Source organism: Heliangelus exortis, chromosome 9, assembly GCF_036169615.1.
Source record: "Heliangelus exortis chromosome 9, bHelExo1.hap1, whole genome shotgun sequence".
NCBI classification, from domain to species: domain Eukaryota; kingdom Metazoa; phylum Chordata; class Aves; order Apodiformes; family Trochilidae; genus Heliangelus; species Heliangelus exortis.
Genome location: NC_092430.1, coordinates 10456929 through 10475897, shown reverse-complemented (window position 1 = coordinate 10475897; position 18969 = coordinate 10456929). Strand labels below are relative to the sequence as shown.

The 18969-nt window shown below is 54.0% G+C and overlaps 1 protein-coding gene across 2 annotated transcripts; it reads right to left on the bottom strand.

The window, feature by feature from the left end:
* Nucleotides 1-11085: 11085 nt before the first annotated feature.
* AMOTL2 (angiomotin like 2) lies at nucleotides 11086-18840 on the bottom strand. 2 transcript variants are annotated; one of them, XM_071752054.1, is made up of 10 exons: nucleotides 18740-18840; nucleotides 17489-18323; nucleotides 15895-16129; nucleotides 15204-15348; nucleotides 14973-15065; nucleotides 13778-14073; nucleotides 13382-13674; nucleotides 13061-13272; nucleotides 12749-12907; nucleotides 11086-12428 (listed from the first exon to the last, which is right to left on the bottom strand). In XM_071752054.1, exons 2-10 carry the CDS (start codon nucleotides 18232-18234, stop codon nucleotides 12370-12372), a joined length of 2238 nt encoding a protein of 745 aa, XP_071608155.1. In that variant the 5' UTR covers nucleotides 18235-18323; nucleotides 18740-18840; the 3' UTR covers nucleotides 11086-12369. The 2 variants fall into 2 exon arrangements, with proteins under 2 accessions (XP_071608155.1, XP_071608154.1); XM_071752053.1 differs by having other exon boundaries at nucleotides 12240-12428; nucleotides 12749-12910.
* Between the last annotated feature and the right edge of the window lie 129 nt (nucleotides 18841-18969).

The following is an 18969-nucleotide window of genomic DNA, read 5'->3' as shown; positions in this document are numbered from 1 at the left end:
CAGCCTCCCACCCTGATGCATTTTGCCTCAGCTTTGCCTGCCACTGGTTTCATTGTCTTTAAAAATCACTGCTGACCAGGAGCTTTCTTGCTTTGATTAGCTGTTTCTCTTGCAGAAGCAAAACAAGTTCTCTTACCTTGGCCTGTCCCTGTAAAGCGGAAGCCTGACATTGAATGACTTCCCCAGGTCTTACTTCAGCATTTTCCATGTATTCAGCTTTTTTATTGAGTTGTGGATGACAGGGCTGGACACAGCATCACACAAATTAATTCTGTCTTCCATTTCCTACCAGAGACATCTCCACACTTCCCTCTGTGGGTCAGGGTGAGGGTTAGGTCTGCTGGAAACCAGCTTTCTGTGGCAGGTGGGGTGCCTAACATCTCTGAGATATCACTAGAAGCAAAAATCTGCTCTTGGAACACCAGCTACAGGCATTTTATGGGGTGAAAGCCATGCAGAAAATTTAGGATCCTGCAGCTCAGTTTCAGAACTGCTTTTATTTTGGTAATATTTGCATCTCACATCTCTTGTTAATAATCCCTTCTGGAGAGGGCAATGGATTCCCTCTCCCAGATTTATATACTTTGTCTTGCACACATTATTGTGAGCAGAATGAAACCAACCAGGGAGAAATATTCCTCACTGAATCATGTGAAGAAGCCCTCAGATGGAAGCCTTCAAGGCAAATCCTTGATTAAACGTGATTTTTCAAGAGGTCTCCTGACATCTAAGGAACACCTGCAGCAAGGAGGATGGTGTGAGCAGAAGATTCCTTTGTGTATCTGAAGCACTTCGGGGTGAGGCAGATGTCTCCTGAAGGCAGCTGGTTTGGAGCTGGAAGCAGGTAGGTGGAGAAGCACCGACGAAAGGGTGACACTAGGTGTCACTGCCCGCCCGGGATGGCTACCGAAAATCCTGCCTGCTCCGCAGCAGAGACTGTGCCACCCTCATGGCATTCCTCTGTCTTGTCAGTAACACCGATGATGGGGAAGCCCGAGAGAGAATAAACATCGCTGAAGAGCCAGATTTCTCCTATTTCAAGCCCACTGGGTGGGCTGAGAATGGATTGAGAAGAGCCCTGAGGAGAAAGGCTTCGAGGTCTTGCTTGATGGAAAGATGAACGTGAGCCAGACACGTGCACTGGCAGCCCAGAAGCCAACCCTGTCCTGGGCTGCGTCCCCAGCTGTGTGACCAGCAGGGTGAGGGAGGGGATTCTTCCCCTCTGCTCCCCTCTGGTGAGATCCCCCTGCAGTAAAGCTGGGCCCAAGTCTGAGGTCCCCAACAAGACAAGAACATGGAGCTTTTGGAATGAGTCCAGAGGAGGCCACAGAGATGATCAGAGGGCTTGAGCAGCTCTGCTCTGGAGCCAGGCTTAGAGTTGGAGTTGTTCAGCCTGGAGAAGAGAAGGCTGCAGAGGAGACCTTAGAGCACCTTCCAGTGCCTCAAAGGGCTCCAGGGAAGCTGGGGAGGGCCTTTGGACAAAATCCTAGAGTAATGGGATGAGAGGGAATGGCTTTAAGCTGAAAGAGGAGAGATGTTAGGAGGAAATTCCCAAAACCCCAAACCAGTCTGGAATTTTATGATTCCTCCATGAGTCGTGCCATAAGATGGCAGAGCTTTAAAACCAGCTGGGTTCTGGCATGCCTGGTGCTCCATGAATTGGTACCGCAGGGACAGATGAGACACACTTACATCATCTTGGCTTGGGTGAGAACTCCAGGTTCCCTGATGCCCTGCACAGCCTCTGCAGGATGGAGGAGATGCTTTGCCAGAGCGTCACAGACACCAAGCCAGGGGGGCAACGCCTCACAATCAGCGTGCTGAAACCTGCTGCTAAAAAACTGCCCATGGAGATTTCAATACCCAGGGCACCGATATGAACAAGTCCCTTCAGGTTCAGAGGTGCCAGGGATACCTGCCTGCCTGCAGACTTGCATCTCCCCTTCTCTCCATCAGTGACAGCATGTGAGTCCTGCCCTGGCTTAGGTGTGTACTCGTGCCAGAGCCAGCCACTGGCCTGTCCTTGCTTAGCCCCACCAAGGATTTTATCATGCTTGTGGTTTACATGCCATTTAGACACTCTGCCTGCCAGCTCTGCACCTGGTCCTGCCTGCTAGATGTCCCCCTGCTGCCAGCCTGCCAGCAGCTCATCTGGAAGTGCTTTTGGAAGTGCATCTGGAAGTGCACTGCCTCCCACAGCCAAAGTGGATGGGTTTCTTCCAGCACCTCTTAAGTGGTCCTGGAGCCCAAAATTAGCTTTTAGTTCTGTTTCTGAGCAGTGCTGTGGAGCCCCAGCTGATGCCAGGAGTAACGGTTTAAGTAACACACAATAAATATTAGAATAGCCTGAGCTATGGAGAACTCCTCAGGCACCAGTTTCTCGGGATGATCTAATACATTTCTTGGACTCACCAGTCCTTCTCATTACTCTTCTGCATTTTTTTGCCCTGCTATTTTTCTTCCCTCCCAATAAAATGTTTTGGGTTTTTTTTTTTGCTGCTTGGGTCTCTCTGAAATATGCAGCCATGGCAACAACAGACTGGAGGAGCAAATTCCCCCGGTCCACCCGCGTGTCCTTGGGGTCTGGTGGGGAGTGAGGGGGGTGAATTCCAGCCATTCCCTCCCCCTAGGACCAGGGTTTAGTAAACACACACCAGCACATACATGCTAACCCCAGCCCTGCTCTGCGCGCGTTGCCTCCCGTTCCCCCAGGGACCAAGCGGCACCCCTCTCCCCAGCATCGTTCTGGGTTGGCATTTTTTGGGAGCAACATCAGGGAGGAATGCAAGCCTCTGGCGTCAGGACAGAAGCTGACATTCCCAGCCCTAGGCTGAAGAATGTGGACATAGTGTCCGCTCCAAACTCCAGCCCTGGAGTTCATTCACCCAGCACCCCGCGTGAAGGGGACGCCAGGACCCGAGGAGACCACAGCCCTGGGTGACCAGGCTGCTGTATCCCAGGAGATGATGTGCTTCCCCATCACCTCCAGGCTCTCCAGAGATCTCCCCATGGAGGACACATCTTGCTAGGGCCTCTGTGCAATTGCTTCTCTTTGTTTTGGTGGCTTCGTGGCCTCTGGCCCTCAATCTGCAGATACGTCAGCTTTTTCCTGGAAAAGCCCAGAGAGCCTGAGGTGAACTGGAGGCTGATGGATGGGTTGTTGTCCATGCAGTAGCAGCTCTAAATCTGGAGAGGGCAAGAATGCATGGCAAACCCCTTCACAAGGGTCGGTGGTGGGGATGCTGTGGCCAGGAGACCACCATTTGGGAACCAAGCTCCTTGGTTTGATGAGTGCTACTTGAAGACCTGGAAAGGCAGTGCAGGCAGAAGGTATCCTGAAGTTTCTGTTAAGCAAAGCTGACCTGCTTTGGCAGCCACAACCTTGTGGCAGAAACCAGAATGAAATGTAAAATCAGGCCCTGAACCCACCCCTAGCTTTCAGCTTTCATCTCAGGGAAACACGTGTGCTACAATTCCCCCTGCCCGGCTGACACACCCAGGTGAAGGCCAGCCAGGACTATTTATACCCTTCATAAAGTTACACACTGCTTGGATTACCCCTTGGCATCCAGTTTGTGTGGAGCAGGGTCTCATGAACCAGAATGGTTTTTCATTAACACAACTCTCACCAGTTCCTAGGCTTGAAATGGGATACAACGGAGTTACTCGCCGCTTACTTAGGCAGGATCATACATGGGGCTTTGTGGCTTAAAAATAGCAAAACTTCAGCAATAACAATGCTACAAGAGGGCTCAGGCAACAAGATCCCCACTGATTCACCACCTCAGCATTACGACACCAGGGAAATGCTGCTCATTCCACCCATTTGCACAGAGGGTGAAGCCCAAGAGCTTGTAGGGAAGCTGAGAAAGATGGGGAATTTTGAAAGAATTTGTGGAATTCTCTTTCTTTTTTTTTTTTTAACAACACCAGCACACCAGGAGGAGGGTTATGCCTAGCCCCTGGGAAACTCGTTGGAGACCAGATGGATAAAATTAAAGAAGGCATCACAAAATCCACATTATCTCCACACCTAGGGCAGGGTTGAGTGGGAGGATACCATCCTGACATGTTGTGTCGAGAATGGGATTCAGCTGCAAACACCCCATGTGGGACCACAACCTGACCCAGTGTTCCCAGCAGGCCCAGCAGCTTGGGCTTTCAAACCTCCCTTGCCTGGCCTGGCTTCTGGAAAGTCTCCAGGTGTTGCACAAAAGCAAAGCACCAGCAGTTTGTTGCAGAACCTGAGGAAGAGGTAGCGCTTGCCTCGGCACGTTGGAGCCAGCCAACACTTTCTAGTCATGTTCTTAACATCAAGCTCAGGGAGCATCCAAGGTCACCCGGCAAATTCTGGTCTGCAGGAAGGAAGACTGACTTGTTCCTGGGCCCTTGATGTGTCTGTGGGCTGCATGATCAAGCCTGTGCCTTTGGGTTGTCAGAGGTATTGAAACACAGAAGTTGATCCATGTCCATGTCCAGCTAGGATGGGAGAACCACAACGCTGAGCTGCAGAGAGACCTGTTTCCCTGAATCACCATCTTCAAGATAAAGAAAAGCCCAGAAAGCAAACACACCTCGAAGGCTATCTGCTCCTGTTCACCCAGCAAAAGACATCACTGAGCTTGTTTGAGACCAACAGTGAGGACAGTCTGCAAACATAGAGATTCTTGGGAATCCTCTGCCCATTCTGGCTTTCAAGGGTTAAGCCTCATTTGTTTTAGGGTGGTAGAGCTCACCCTGGCATACTGCTGCTTTGTCACCCCAGGATTTTGATCCCTGGCTTGTGGGTAAGATCTGACAGTCGAGGAGCTGCAGAGTTTCCCTCCCATTGTGCAGTGCAAGGCTTCACATGGTGGCAGACAGGAGGATCCACAACACAATGGGAGCCTCTGTACTGGATGATTCCATTCTTAAGTATTTGTGCCATGGTCACACCAAGGTTTCCTGGTTCTAGCACCAAGGATCCGCCATGATGGAGCCAGGGCAGGCTGTGGAGCTGGAGATGCTCCAGACTGAGATCTGTTTTACACACTTGACTAGCTGTCAGGGAATCAGCTTCCAAGGAGCAGCAGGAGTGGAGATGAACCATGCAATGGAGATGGTGTTTGGGCCATGGGAGTGGAGATGGTCTTTGGTGGAGCGTGAAGAGCTTGTGGCTTGGAAGTGCTGGAGCTGTTTCTCCTGCCTGGAACCAAGCAGAAGCAAAGGGCATGTGTGTGTGTGTGTGAGATCTTTTAGTTGCTTTCTGCAATCTCAGCCTCCTGAGCAAGCCCTCCTACTGCCCATGGTGCAGGTGGCCCCAGGGCCATGGTCATACCCCCTGACTCCTGTTCCTCTCCAGCACAAATACCCACAAAGCCACCAGCTGCCTCCCTGAGCTCAGCTGCAGCCATAGCACACGTCCCCAACTCCTGCGTGTGCCTTCTCCCTTACAGCCCTCTTGGACCTTGCAAAGTCAAAGTGAGCTCTCCTGCCTTCTCCTCTCCTTCCCTCCAGTCTGCAGCCCCACAGCTGGATCTCCCCCAGCAGCCCTGCCAGCAAATGCCTGGCACAGAGGAGGGCAGAGGAGGGCAGCAGGGATTACACTCGACAAGTGGTCACAAAAAAGAAAGCAGAGCCAAAAAAAAAAAAAAAAAAAAAAATTAAAGATTTCTGGAACTTGCAGTGGGGTCTTCCCAAACTGCCAGGTGCTGCAAAGCTGGCCCACCATCCTCTCCAAGCCAGACCAGCTCTGTGTACCGCTCACCAAAAAAATAAAACCCACACTGCTGATTACACCGGTGTGCCAGAAAGCCAAGCCAGATGGAAAGAAAAACAACTGGATTTTTCATCAAAATGAAAATATAGGGGGCTTTGAGACAGAAGCGAGTTGTGTTAGAGCCCCATGGAGGAGCCTTCTGGGTGCTGCAGACACACTGGTCTCTGCAGGGACACAGCTCAAAATAGCCCCCAAAGGGGAACGTCTGGGTGGCAGCTCTATTCCAGGATGGAGCCACTCCTGGTCTGGCACATGGGGCAGCAGGAATCAGGAATAGCCCTGGATGGCCCTGCTGTGCTTCCCTGCATGCAGAGGACCTCAAACACCACAAGCATCTTCCCTGCCTGTGTCCAGGCAGTGCTCATCAGGGAGAGCTCAGGATAGGGACCCGCCTGCCAATTTTCCAGCTGATTTAATTTTCTTAGAATTTCCCCCATCGGTTCTGCTTTTTTTTTGTTTTGGTTTTGTTTTGTTTTGTTGGTTTTTTGGGGGTTTTTTTGGGTTTTTTTTTTGACAGCTGGAAAAAAATAACATGTTTTGGTTGCCATGGAAACATGGTCCTAAACTTTTGATGGGTCCAAGGCATGCCAGGAGTTCCAGGATGGCCAGTCACAGTGGTGGAGGCTTGCCCTCACTTCCCAAAAGCAGCAGATGTTGCTCTCCAGCAGGTCCAGGCACTCGTGGCCCTGACCTACCCCCCTGTACCAACCCTTGTTTACTTGGCAAACATGGTTTTGCTCACAAATTGCTGGGACATGCCACGGGACTGTAAGGCTGGGCTCCACCAGCATGGTGTTACTTCATGCTAGACCCTAGTAAAAAAAATAAAAGCACCAAGCATCACACCATCACACTTTCAGGCTGTAAAAATGCGGGTGGGAATATTTTCCAGCCTGTGTCATTTTTCCACCCAGGCCAAAATTCCCATTCTGCTGCTTGCTGTTTGTGTTTTTCTCCCTGAAAATTGCCCTTTTTTGGTTTTTTTGGGGGGTTGTTTTTCATTGTTATGGTCTGTAATGCTGTTCTCACCTCCCTCCCCACAGCTCACAGCCTGGGAGGGGGTAGCAGAGCAGGCAGCCTGGCTCCCTGGGGAGGGGGCACACAGGGAAAAGGGGTCACCCCCCATGGGGACCAGACATTTTCATCCCACCTCTGCCACATTCTGTCTTCAAGCAGCATCTGAGCCTGCAAAAACCCAGGGAGAAAAAGGCCCAAGCACAATGTTTGTCTTCCAAGTGCCAGCTTGAAATGATCCAGGCTCTGATTTTCTTTATGGAAGCATTTGGGAATTCAAGGGAAGTGATTCTCTCCCCCACCTCAGTGAAAAATTTCAAGGAAACCTTGTAAAATTTCAAACATCAGGAGTTAAAAACTTACCTTTGGCCTGAAGTCCATTGTTTCCCCCAAATTTAAGTATTTCTGGAATTTCCCTAAAAACGTGGACTGTGAGAAAGAGGAACCTTCTTGTCAATTAACCAATACAAATTCTTCCAAGCTTGGGTTGTGGTTTTTTTTCAGGAGAGTTTTAGTTCTAAAGTGGAGAGGGAAGCAAAATTACAAGGCAATGTTTTCCTTCCAGCTGACAGAAAAAGCCAAGACTCCAATTTTTCCTGGAAGGAAGAAGCCAGGGGTGCTTATACTAAAAAAAAAATAAAAAAAAAATCAAGTCACTTCTGTTTGGGAAAATGTTTGAAATTTTCTGGGTGGTGCTACCATGCAGTGACTCAGTGCTGGTGTTAAGTGCTAGGAAATGAAGTTCAGTGGGTTTTAAAGACTTTCTCCACCTGGAGCCATCACTCCCACCTGCTTGGCATTACTTGCCCATCCTGCCAAGCCTCTTCCCAGTGAGCTTCCAAATGAGCTTCTAACAATCATTGCACTTGATATTTCTCCCTTTAATTAATTAATCCCTCTAATTAATTAATTGCTGACTCCATTCCGCTATTTGGCCCAAGCCCCTTGCAGAACCCTGTGGTGGAACCTGGCCCGTGGGGCATGCCCTTTGCTCCATGCCAATCCCACCAGAAGGGTGTTCCAGGACCTGGCACGAACAGCAAAAGCTGCCCTGCTGTAGCAAAACCCAACAAGCAACCAGAAAAAAACCCCACATCAGCTCTAGGAGGACTCTAGGTTCCTTTTCTTCCTGACTTGAATATTTTCAGAGGCACGTTTGCAAATGCAAAGCTTAAGAAAACAGCCCCTGCCTGGTGGGAAGCCAGGCATCCAAAATGTCAAGGCAAAACCTCTTAGGGTTGTTGTTTTGTTGTGGGTTTTTTGTTTGCGGGTTTTGTTGCGGGTCAAAGCCAATAAAAAGGCATCTTGGGCTCAGGACAACTCAAACACTGACAGGAATGACGTGAACAATGTTTAGCTAAAAGGAAATATATTTCCCTCAAAAATGTTTCTTGTCACCTCTCCCCCTGGCTGGCGCTGAACCACTGATCCCTGGTGATGTGAAGGGTGTCAAGGATGCTCCTTGCTGCCCAGGGTGTCAAAACTCCTCTGCAGCTGCCAGGGAACACAGATAAGGAAATCCTTCAATTGCCACACACAAGTAGTATAATAGGGACAAATTATTGTGTGCTCTGCTGTTACCACAGCATACCCAGACACCTCGAGCATCCCAGTCTCCCTAAGCATTCCTTGTTGCTTCCATCCTCCTCAAGATCTCCAGCCTCCTTGAGCATCTCCAGCCTCCTTGAGCATCTCCAGCCTCCTGGAGCATCCCCAGCCGCTTGGGCCAGGGGAGGTGATGAGCAAGGTGCCCAAGGGGCCCAGCACTGCTAGCCCACAGCTACTCCACCAAGAGTCCTGTCCCCAGTTTCCCCCACTGCCAGCCTCGAGAAGCTGCAGAGCAGGGGCCAGAGGCAGCCTGCTTGTCTGCCTCGTTTTCCAAGGCCACAGAGGTGGTGGGAAGGAAAGAAAAAGAGAGCAAGGGGGGAAGGAAAGAAGGAAAAAAAAAAAAGAAAAGGAAAAAAAAAAAAGAAAGAAAGAAAAAAGAAAAATTGACTCAGAAACCGCATGGAATTTTTTGCCTTTTTAGCATACTGGGAAGAGAAAAAATAGCCACAGTTATTCGAAGCATCCGGGATAATAGCAGCCTGTTTGCTGTGTGCAGGCAGAAATGGCAGGCAGGCGGCACAGTGCAGGGAAGAGGAATGAGGAATCTGCCCCGCAACGCGCTGCCGCCCAACCACTGCCTGCACCCACCGCTGCCTGCACCCGGCCCTGCCTGCACCCAGTCCTGCCTGCACCCACCGCTGCCTGCACTCACCGCTGCCTGCACCCACCGCTGCCTGCACCCGGCCCTGCCTGTACCCACCGCTGCCTGCACCCACCACTGCCTGTACCCACCGCTGCCTGCACCCACCGCTGCCTGCACCCAGTCCTGCCTGCACCCACCGCTGCCTGCACCCACCGCTGCCTGCACCCAGTCCTGCCTGCACAAGGCCGCTGGGGAGTGCCCTGGGCACAGCGCAGGGACCCCCGGGGAGGGCAGTTGGGAGCAGACCGAAGGCAGGGGGCAGGGAAGGGCTCAGCAGGCCGGGCAGGGAGAGCTTCATTCCTGCCGGGCCGAGGAGCAAGCCGGGACTTGAGGCAGGAGAAAGCCCCGTGGTTTGCCCGACTGGTTTGCTGGGAAGGCGGCTGCGGGGCCAGCCTGCAGCCCTGCCGACCTTCCCCTGCCAGAATGGGGATTACTTGGAAGAGGAGTGATCCCAGGGCCGGTGAAGGACCTACCAAGCTCCAAGGATTCTTCAGGGACCAAGATACAACCTCCTTGCTCTAAGGAGAAACGAAGAGAAGCAGGAACTCAAGCTGCAGTGATACTGCTGTGGTGTGGCACCAGAGAAACCAGGTGCTATGGGCGGGCCATTGGACAAAGTGCAGGGCCTTTGTGTTGCGCACCAACAGATCTTCAGCCTTGTCCTGCTGTTTCTCTCCCCAGATAGCTCCCAGGCCAGATGACCCATCTCTCAAGAGAGCTGCTGCCCCATAAGAGGATGTCTTGCTCAAAGCCGCTGGGGTGGCACTCAGAACAGTGCTGCGATGTGAAGTTCACAGAAAGTGTCATATCAATCACCAGCAGCTCAGCAACCATCTCCAGCCACCCCTCTGTGGGTGTGGGGACACAGGGATGTGGGGATATGGGATAGGACACAGGCATGCAGGGTCACAGGGATACATAGATCAAGGACAAAGGGACACGGGGATGAAAGGATCAAGGATGGAGGGATGCTGGGACACAAGGACCAGGGACACAGAAATTCCAGCCACAGGGATGGGAGCAGGAGTCTGAGGTCCCACATAGTATTTCAGCCAGGCTGAGGTGACAAGGACATGTCCTTGCCTGAGCAGGACCCACGTGGGATCAAGTGCTGTGGATCCAAGCACTGCTGATGGTGAAACCCTGTGAGGTAGTGTGGCAAGGGTGGAGGGAAACGCCTGTGATAAAGCAGAGCGATAAAACACACCCCCCACGCCTTCCTCCCACCAAGGCATGGAGTTCCAGCAAGGCTGTTGCTGCCACTGGAAAGCAACTCCACCAAAACAAACAAAACCTCCTGCTGCATCTTCAGGAGCTGTCACCTCCTGCCCCAACCTGCCAGTCTGGGGCATCCTCTCCCCCCAGCCCAGCTCCTGCATTTACAGATGAGTGTTGGCATTTTCCTTTCCTTTCCCATGATTATTTCTTTTAACTCTTTTTCTGCTTCCTCACTCATCCCCAAGATGTGCTCTCCCATTTTCTGCCCCCCCTCCCTACCCTCAGAGCTTGTGAAAGCCCCAGGGATGGGCTTTTTGGTCATGGGATGAGGAGCAGGATGGAGGATGGTCAAAGAGTGGGCAAAGCTCTCAACACAAGGAGACTGAATCCCTGGACCCAGAAAGCTGCTTGCAGAGATCCAGACCTGCCATAAAGCTGCTCCACATACGCATTCGGGTAAATAAAACCTGGGGTGTGAAAGCTGCGGAATGCCAGGAATGCTGCAAGCCTTCCGGGGGAGGCTGCTGCAGCTCCCAGGCAGCATTAGCTGGGGCAGGCAGGGAAGGTACAGCCCCTGTCCAGGGACCAGCGCGGCCCCCCAGCTCATTCCCCCCCAGCCCCCTAAGCATCCCACCCAGTCCTTCCCATCGCCACCCCTTAGCATTTTGTTTCCTTTTCTCAGGCAACTATGTCCCTGGGATGCTCCCTCACTGCCCAGGGAGCTGGGAAGGACAGCATTTCAGCCAGGGCATCACCTAGACTCCTTCCCTCTGGTGGCACCTCCCTCTTGCCCAATCACATGGGGAAAAAAAAAAGGAAAAAAAAAAAAAAGAGTAGCCGTGGGTCAATATTTGTTTGGTTTTTTTAATTAAAATATTGTTATACCAAGTGGAATGCTACAGCAATCTCGGTATAGGGCGGCATAACGAAACAGCCAGGTTTACATTTAAATACTTCAAGATAACTTAAAATGCACAAACAAGAACTCCTCATCTTTGGAAGGGGACAAAAAAAAACAAAACCAAAAGTTCACAGCACAAAAAATATATATACTTAAAAAGAAATACCAATATTAATATAAAATATATTAAGTTGTGGGTGGGGCTTTTTGTCCTCTTTCATAATTTTTTGTTTGTTTGTAAACAATGCACAAATGCATTTTTTATGTGTCTGGGAGAGAAAAATTAAAAAATGCAATTGTCCAGCAAATGCACATGTTTAAAGAAGAAAGAAAAAATAATATATATATATATATATACACACACACACATACAGGAAAGGCAAGGACAGGAAGCACCTGAGCTCAGGAGCACGAGGTCAGCACTGGCTACAGGCAGAAGCCAGCTGCCAGTAGCTGGGGACGTGGCAGAGGAATGATGCCACGAGAGGAGTGGCACATCCCACCCCCTCCATCAGCAATCCAGGGGTAACTCCAAGAGAAATCTCCTGTTTCAAGGGGATTTCTCCTCCACCTTTCATTCCATCGATTATTATCTTCTCTTTTACATCACTGCCATGGTACCCCAAACCCCTCTGAAATCCCAGAGGCAGGATGGAAATGATGGGGGTTTGGGGCTCCTGGCACTTGGTCTAGCCATGTGGATCCAGGTGGGTGATTAAACCTGTGGATGATCCTTCCGAGCTCTGCCCTCACATCAGCTGTAGGGACAGTTTGAGAGAGCAAAGTGGGAAATTCCATTTGAAGACCAAGCACTTGGGTAGATGCAGATGGCCAAGACCCAGAGGTGGGATGCGGATGGAGCTGACGAGGGAGGGGATGGGAAGAACCCCTCCAGCTTGGGAAGGAGAAGAGGCTGAAGCGATAAATACATCCGCTCCTGTCATACATAGCCTGGCTGTATTTACAGGGGGGTCACAAGCCCCCACTGTGGGGTCCCCAAAGTCCATCGTGCCCCGCACAGCTGGGGACTCCCTGTGGGTGCCAAGCAGGTACGCTGGCCCTCCCAGGCATAGGGCCACCCACTGAGACTGGTGGTGGAGATGCTGCTGAGCTCCAGGCTCGGTTCTTCCCGCAGGCTCCTCCATCCTGGCAGGTGCAGGCAGGGTGGCTCTGCCTGTGCAGCAGGCAGGGAGGGTAAAGAGGCCAGCATGCAGCCCCTGGATGGCCTTAAATCAGGATCTCCACCATGTCGGACAGGTCCAGGGCTCTAGAAGGAGCTGAGCTCTCTGCAGAGAAAGAAGGTGAGAGCTTGAGGAGGGGTGAAGAGCATGGGCACAGCACCCACCCCACTGACAGGCTGCCAGCAAGTGTGCTGCTGGCCCAGCCTCCCTCAAAGTGTTGAAGAACAAAAACCCCCTGCACCTTAAAAATAAAAAAGTCAGTGAGAGATTGCAGAGATTCATAGCCTCGATACTCAGCTGGGGCCTCTAAAAAGCCTCAAAAATAAAAAATATCACAGGTGCTTGTGTACAGCCAGTCTCCTGGGTGCCAAGCCCAGGTGCTGGAGCATCTCTGGCTCTCCCTCATGCCAGCTGTGGAGACTCACCCAGCAAACCAGGTGGATGCTCAGGACCTTCACTCTGGACGATGCTGTCAGCCGCCCCATCTGTCTGTGTGCTGCCGTCCTTGCTGCCGTGCTTGGAGTGGGAGGCCAGAGGGAGGGCAGTGGGTGCTGCTGCTGCTGCCCCTTCAACAGTGGCTTTGCCTGATGGAGGAGATGCCCTTAGTGATGGCTGACTCCTCCGGCTGGACCCCATGGCTCACCATGGAGAGATCACCCCTCCCCATGCTCCTTCCAAAACCAAAGGGGGAACGGCATCTGAGGGAAGGCAGAGGATGGGCAGGTGCCTGGATTTACCTGTGCTGCCCTGGGAACTGCCTTGGGCTCCCCGCTCGCTCTGGCCAGCCCCTGGCCAGCTCGGGGCAGCAGAGGCAGTGAAGATGGAGGGCACGGACTTGGCTGGACGCAGGGAGCCCTGGAGGACTTTGTTGGGGTCCCTCCGTGAGCGCTGCTGCAGGACCTTGATGACAGCATCCTTCTCCAGGATTTGGGCATGAAGGGCTTTTAACCTGATGAGGAAAAGAGGTAGAAGCTGGAAGAGGAGCCAGAGGTGGGGAGGAGGATGCAGGCACCACGTGGCCAGACCACAACATGAGCTTGTAGGGGTGGTGAGCCTACCTGTTCTCCATTTCCTGGTGCTTGTGGGTGGCCAGGAGGAGGTCCTCGTTGAAGCTACTGCTGGGGGAGTGCCGTGGGGAATGGCTGATGAGGGTGGTGTCCCGTTGGGCAGCTGCAGTGGCTGCGGCATCCATGGCAAACTGCCTCATGGTGCACTCCTCCAGGTATTTCTGCTCCCACTTGGTCATGTCAGCCTCCAGGGCAAGGATCTTCTCCTCCTTCTCCCTCAGTTGCTCTGAGAGTGTGTGGGCACTCAGCTCCAGTGTCCCTCCACCCACAACGCCTGCCTGTCTCTGCAGAAGCAAAAAAAAAACCCACCAAAACCAAAAGAGAATGAGGAGGTGCTGGGATAATGCAGATTGCAGGCACCCACCGCCGTGTCTCGCCAGCACCCACCTGCTGAGCCCGCAGCATCTTCAGCTCCTGCTCCAGGCGGGTGCGGAGACGCAGCTCTAGCTGCTCCCGCTTCTCACAGGCGGCCTGGAGCTGGCCCAGGGCTGCCTGCAGACGCTCCACCTTCTCCACGTAGGCTCGTTTCTTCCGCAGCTCGGCCTCGGCCTTGGCCGCTCGGGCCTGGGCACTGCCCAGTGCCTGCTCCAGAAGCTCTGCCCGCCGGCGCTGCTCCTCGTTGGCGCTGCGCAGCAGGGAGACCTCCCGCTCCAGCTTCTCCTTCTCCTGCTGGTGCTCATAGCCTGCCAGAGAGGACCCAGGTCTCAACCAAAAGAGGCTTCATCCCTTCTAAAGCTGGTCCACAATGCCCCCGTGGAAGGGGAAGGCTTTTTGTCCCCCCAGAAACCTGGCCCTGCCAACCCTCCCCCGGCCCATGAGGTAGGTCATGGCACAGGCAGTTGGCCAAAAGCCTCTATTTGCCATGTTCCAGCCCAAATTTTGGCTGTAAAAATGTCTCATTGATATTAGGAAAAAGTTCTTTACCATCAGGGTAGTAGAAAAATGAAACAGGCTGTCCAGGGAGGTAGCTGAGGCCACATCCTGGAGATATTCAAGGTGAGGCTTGGCGAGGCTCTCTGGGTAACCTGATCTAGTTGAGGGTGTCCCTCCTTACTGCAGGGGGGTTGAACTAGGTGACCTTTAGAGGTCCTGTCCAACACAAATTATTATTCTACAATTCTATGATAAAAGCTGCCTGGTGAACATCCAGCCACCTTAGGGACAGGGATGTGTTTCCTCCCATAGAACACTAATACCACATCTCTCTGCTATAATAACGGATCCAGGGTATAATGCCCTTCTCCAAAGCCCCCCCCCCTCAAAAAAAAAAAAAGAAAAAAAAAAAGGCCGAAGCAGCACAGCTCCGAGGCGTAGGGGGGGAGGAGGGGAAGAGGGAGAAGGGCTGGGCTGGAGCGGGGCGGGAGTGCGGGCTTGGTGCTGGAAGAGCCGGAACAGCAGCAGGAATGTGGAGAATGCGGGTCACGCCGCCGGCCGGCCGGGATTAATGGCTCGAGTCCAGCGCCAAGAGCAGCTCCATCCTCCCCAGGGAAGGGCGAGAGCTGCTGCCTGGCACCCGCCCCCTCTTCCAGCACACTGGGCCCCACCATCCCAGGGTGAGGATTGGGTATCACCTGGGACTTACTCTGCGCCAGGAGTTTGGCCACGCTCCCCTGGTTCCTTTCCTGGCTTTCTTGGGTCTTGCTGGCCAGCTGCTTGTTTGCCGATTCCAACCGCTCTGGTCCAAAGACAGTTAAACTCAATTCAGATTTAAAGGCATGATTTTGGCCAGAGGAAGCAGAAGCAGCTTGGCTCCTGGTGGAAAAGCTCCTGGTGGAGAGCACCCATGAGGGTGGTGATACAGAAGGTCCCTCACCTTTCAGGTCCCGGTTGAAGTCCTGAAGTCGCCGCATCTCGCCCTCTTTCTTGTTCCTCATGGCTTTCTCCAAGGCTTCCCGCTTGGAAGATGCCTTGACAAGGTTTTCGTAATCCTCTGAGATGCGCTGGATCTCACTTTCCAGCTGGGGTGGAGGAAGGGACAGGCCGGAATTAGATATTCATGGAATGAGGAAAGGGGAGGGAGATGTTGGCCAAAGCTCACTTCAGTCCCTCAGCCCAACCTGAGCTTTAAGAGGTGTTCAGAGCAACCAAGGGACACCCTCAGGCTGACTCCCAGCAATTTTAGGGGGGCATAACTGATTTTTTTTCTGTTTTACTTCTTGCAGAAGAGTCCCTCAGCAGGTTTTGGATTCACCATAAACCATCTGGCAGGGAACAGGCACCCCTTGTACAAAGCTGCACAAAGGGCTTTCTGTGGTGGCAAGGGATGGGGAAGACGGGTGGAGGGAGGGGGTGACTAGAGAATAGGCTCCTTCTCCCCCGTCCTGGCTGCCACACTGCCAAAATGCAGCTGCTCAGAGGGGAAACAAGCCACCAGAAGGGGGAGAAGGGATTAAAACACTCAAGGGGGTGAATTTTCATAGCAGCTGGTTGAGCATCCCCCCAAGGCAGGGCCTGGGTTAGGGAGCCGGGGGTAGGACACCATGCTATGGCCACCCTTCACTCACCTTCTGGATGCGGCTGGCCTTCTCAGAGCAGCTCTCCAGCTCCCGACGCAGTTTCTCACACTCTCTCTGGAGCCTCTCATTTTCCCGCAGGACAGCATCTGCCCGGGCCAGGCGGCTGCCGGCTGAGACCGCCTGGGTGCTCACCAGTGCCTCCACACCGGCAGCATCCAGTGTGCCTGGGCTCAGGGCATCCGTAGGTGGCAGGAAAGCAGCTGGGACAGGGGTGGGCAGCACCCTGGAAGAAGCAAGCATGGTCAGGGGGCTTGGAAGGCCAGGAGAGCCAACTGCATCTCCAGCATCCCCTCGAGCTGGTGCCGGTGCCTTTGGGTGGTCCCATAGAGGAGGGAGGCTCTGAGAAGCACCTATCCTGCTTTTTTTTCTTTCTATAAGATGCTCACCCCAGCAATCTCAAACAAGAGATAAGCTCTTGTTTAACTCTTGTTTAAACACCTCACAGGGATGCCTTGACTTGACAACTCCAGGACCCACCTGGTGAGGAAGCTCGGCAAAGGATGCACTAGAATCTGTCACAACACTTTTGCTTGTTTTCTGGGCAAAGCCAGGGCTCCTGGCCCAGTTCCTCTCCACCAAACTATTAACACATCCTCACTGTATTTGGTCCAGCCCAGACACCCCTTGCACAGTCACTCCGAGTTCCTCGACATCCCACAGACACTTCGGATACCCTGCGCAGGACGGCCATGCACAGCCCAATTCCACTGCACTGCAGGCTGTCCGCCAAGGCCTTGCATTGCTGCAGGATGATATAGGAGAGAGGAAGAATAAGCACATCTTCCTCCTAGCTCCCCTTCCCCTTTTTGTTTCCTGGAAGGAGAAGGTTTTCCTGCCAGAGATGCTATCATCCCAGATAGGTCAGCAGGGCTGGGAGCAACGTGCGTCCTCTCACTGAGACTACAGTTCCCTTCTTCCTATCGTTTTCTGCACTGGAAAGTGTTGCTTCCAGCCCTCCCCACATGCCAAGCAATGTATGGACCTCTGGGCTCCCTAGATCTCTCTGTAGCCTTCTTGGAGACAACCTGGGGCTACGTCAGAGGTGTAGAGCTGCTGAAGGGGTGGGGAAAGCTGCCCAGCGCTGCTCATGGCCTTTGCTAACCACCCCACACCAGCCTGGTCTTGGCTTGGCTGCAATCACACAGTACCAGCAAAAATCCAGTGCCACACAGACACCCTGGGGGTAGCTCTTCACAGAGCATGGAGCATGCTTGCCTTCTACCCTAGCCCATGCTTGATCCACATTTAGCTGTTTCCTGAGCTGTTTCCAGCTCCTGAATTAACCCCAAATTCCTCCCAGCATACAGGGGGACAGCAAGGTTTTCATGGCCAATTGGAAAAACCCAGATGTGCTGGGGGAAACTGAAGAGAGGAGAGGGCTGGAGGAGTCCTGCAGATCCCTGTGGGCTGAGCCAGATCCAGTCCCTCAAGGATGAGAGATTCAGCAAGACTGTCCTGGTCCCCCCCACCACTCTCCATATCCCACATCTTCCCAACATCCACACTTGTTGCTCCTGGGGTACTGCAGCTGAGAGGTACCTGGTGGGTTTCCCAAAAGAAGGGTCCAGGGGCTGAAACTTACCTGATTTCAGGATGCTGAAATCCAGGACCTTCCTGGGAGCAGGGTTGGGGTTCAGCCAGGTAATTATCCTGGGAAGGGATGATGTAGGGATACTCTGGAGGGGGTCCCCGTGGTTCTGGTCCCTCAGAGTGCTGCCCTCGGAGGGCGGTGAGCTGATGGTGGCGGGAGAGCTGGGGATAACTGTGAGAAGAGCTGATGGGGCTCTGCGCCTTGGCCCCATTCCTCTCCAGAGACATCCGCATCAGCCGCTCACTCAGCGACCGCACATGGCCGTGCTTCAGGTCCTTCAGCCTCTCGTTGGGGCGCCGGGCACCGCTCTCAGCCCCACGAGTGCCATTTTCACCCCGAATGCCCAGGTTGGTGCCTCCGGGCTGCTGCCAACCTCGCTGTGAGGCGAAGTATTGGGAATGAGCTTTGGCCTCCTCGTAGGTGGGGAGCTCCTCGCCCTTGTGCTGGGGCTGGCAGAGCCGATAGACGTTGTTCTCCAAGTAGACATGGTCAGAGTGATGCTCCTGACCCTGGGGCTCCTGCCGCGTGGACTGCTGCACCATTTGGCTCTCCTCGGGGCTGAGGCTCTCCAGGGAGGAACGGGGACTACCAGCACCACCGACCCCACCGCCACCACCGCGCAAGGCCTGCTGCTGGATGGCCAGTAGTGTACGGTTCTCCGTGAGGTTCCCATAGCGCAGCTGCTCCTGGATCAGGCGGTGCAGCACCGTCCCGTTCGAGTCTTCGTCCGTCCTCATCGCTGCCAGCACCTTCGGCCAAGCCACCTTTCTCACCCGAGAAGGGCGTCCCCGAGGGACCTCAGCAGCAACCGGCCACACTGAGGCACCTGCGTGAGGAAAAAAACAGAAGAGGAGAATTAGGCACAGGCCCGGGCGGCAGGCAGCGCAGGCCCTGGCAGACGAGGGTTTGTTTTCCAGGAATCGCGCTCCGCGCCTGAGCAGGGACGTGCGGGAGCCCATGGTGGGGGCTGAGCACTGGCGCTCTCTCATCACACCCATGGCCGGTGCTGGCTCCCATGCCAATTCCCCGGGACTCGCCTTGGGGACAAGGGCTGTCCCGCTGTCCGGGGACAGGGGACGAAGCGTCCCCGGGGACCGGGCACGGAGCCACCGGAAAACAGTTGGCCTCTCTCCCCCCCGCCTCCCCTTCCCGTCCCCCCCAGCCCTCTCAGCCGGGGCGAGCCAAACCGCCCCTCTCGGGGATCCCGGAGCGGGCGGGACCCCCCCGGCAGGCGGCACTTACCAGGACATGGCGGAGCGGGCGGCGGAGCTGCGGAGAAACCGGCGGGTCTGAGCGTCCCGCGGCGGAGGGGCCGGGCCGGGCGCTGCTATGCCCGGAATGCGGGGGCCAGGCCCGCCCGCTCCGCCCCGCCCCGCCCCGCCGGGGCCGCTGCCGGCAGGGGGAGCGCGGGTACGGGCACCGGCACCAGGACAGGCACCAGGCGCTGGGACAGACACCAGGCACTGAGACGG

Coding starts and splice junctions, on each gene's coding strand:
- AMOTL2 (XM_071752053.1), bottom strand. CDS start 18,234: ATGAGGACGGACGAAGACTCGAACGGGACGGTGCTGCACCGCCTGATC. Junction 15,066..15,203: donor CTTCAACCGGGACCTGAAAG/GTGAGGGACCTT, acceptor TCTTTGGACCAG/AGCGGTTGGAATCGGCAAAC. Junction 12,429..12,748: donor GCATCCACCTGGTTTGCTGG/GTGAGTCTCCAC, acceptor CTTTCTCTGCAG/AGAGCTCAGCTCCTTCTAGA.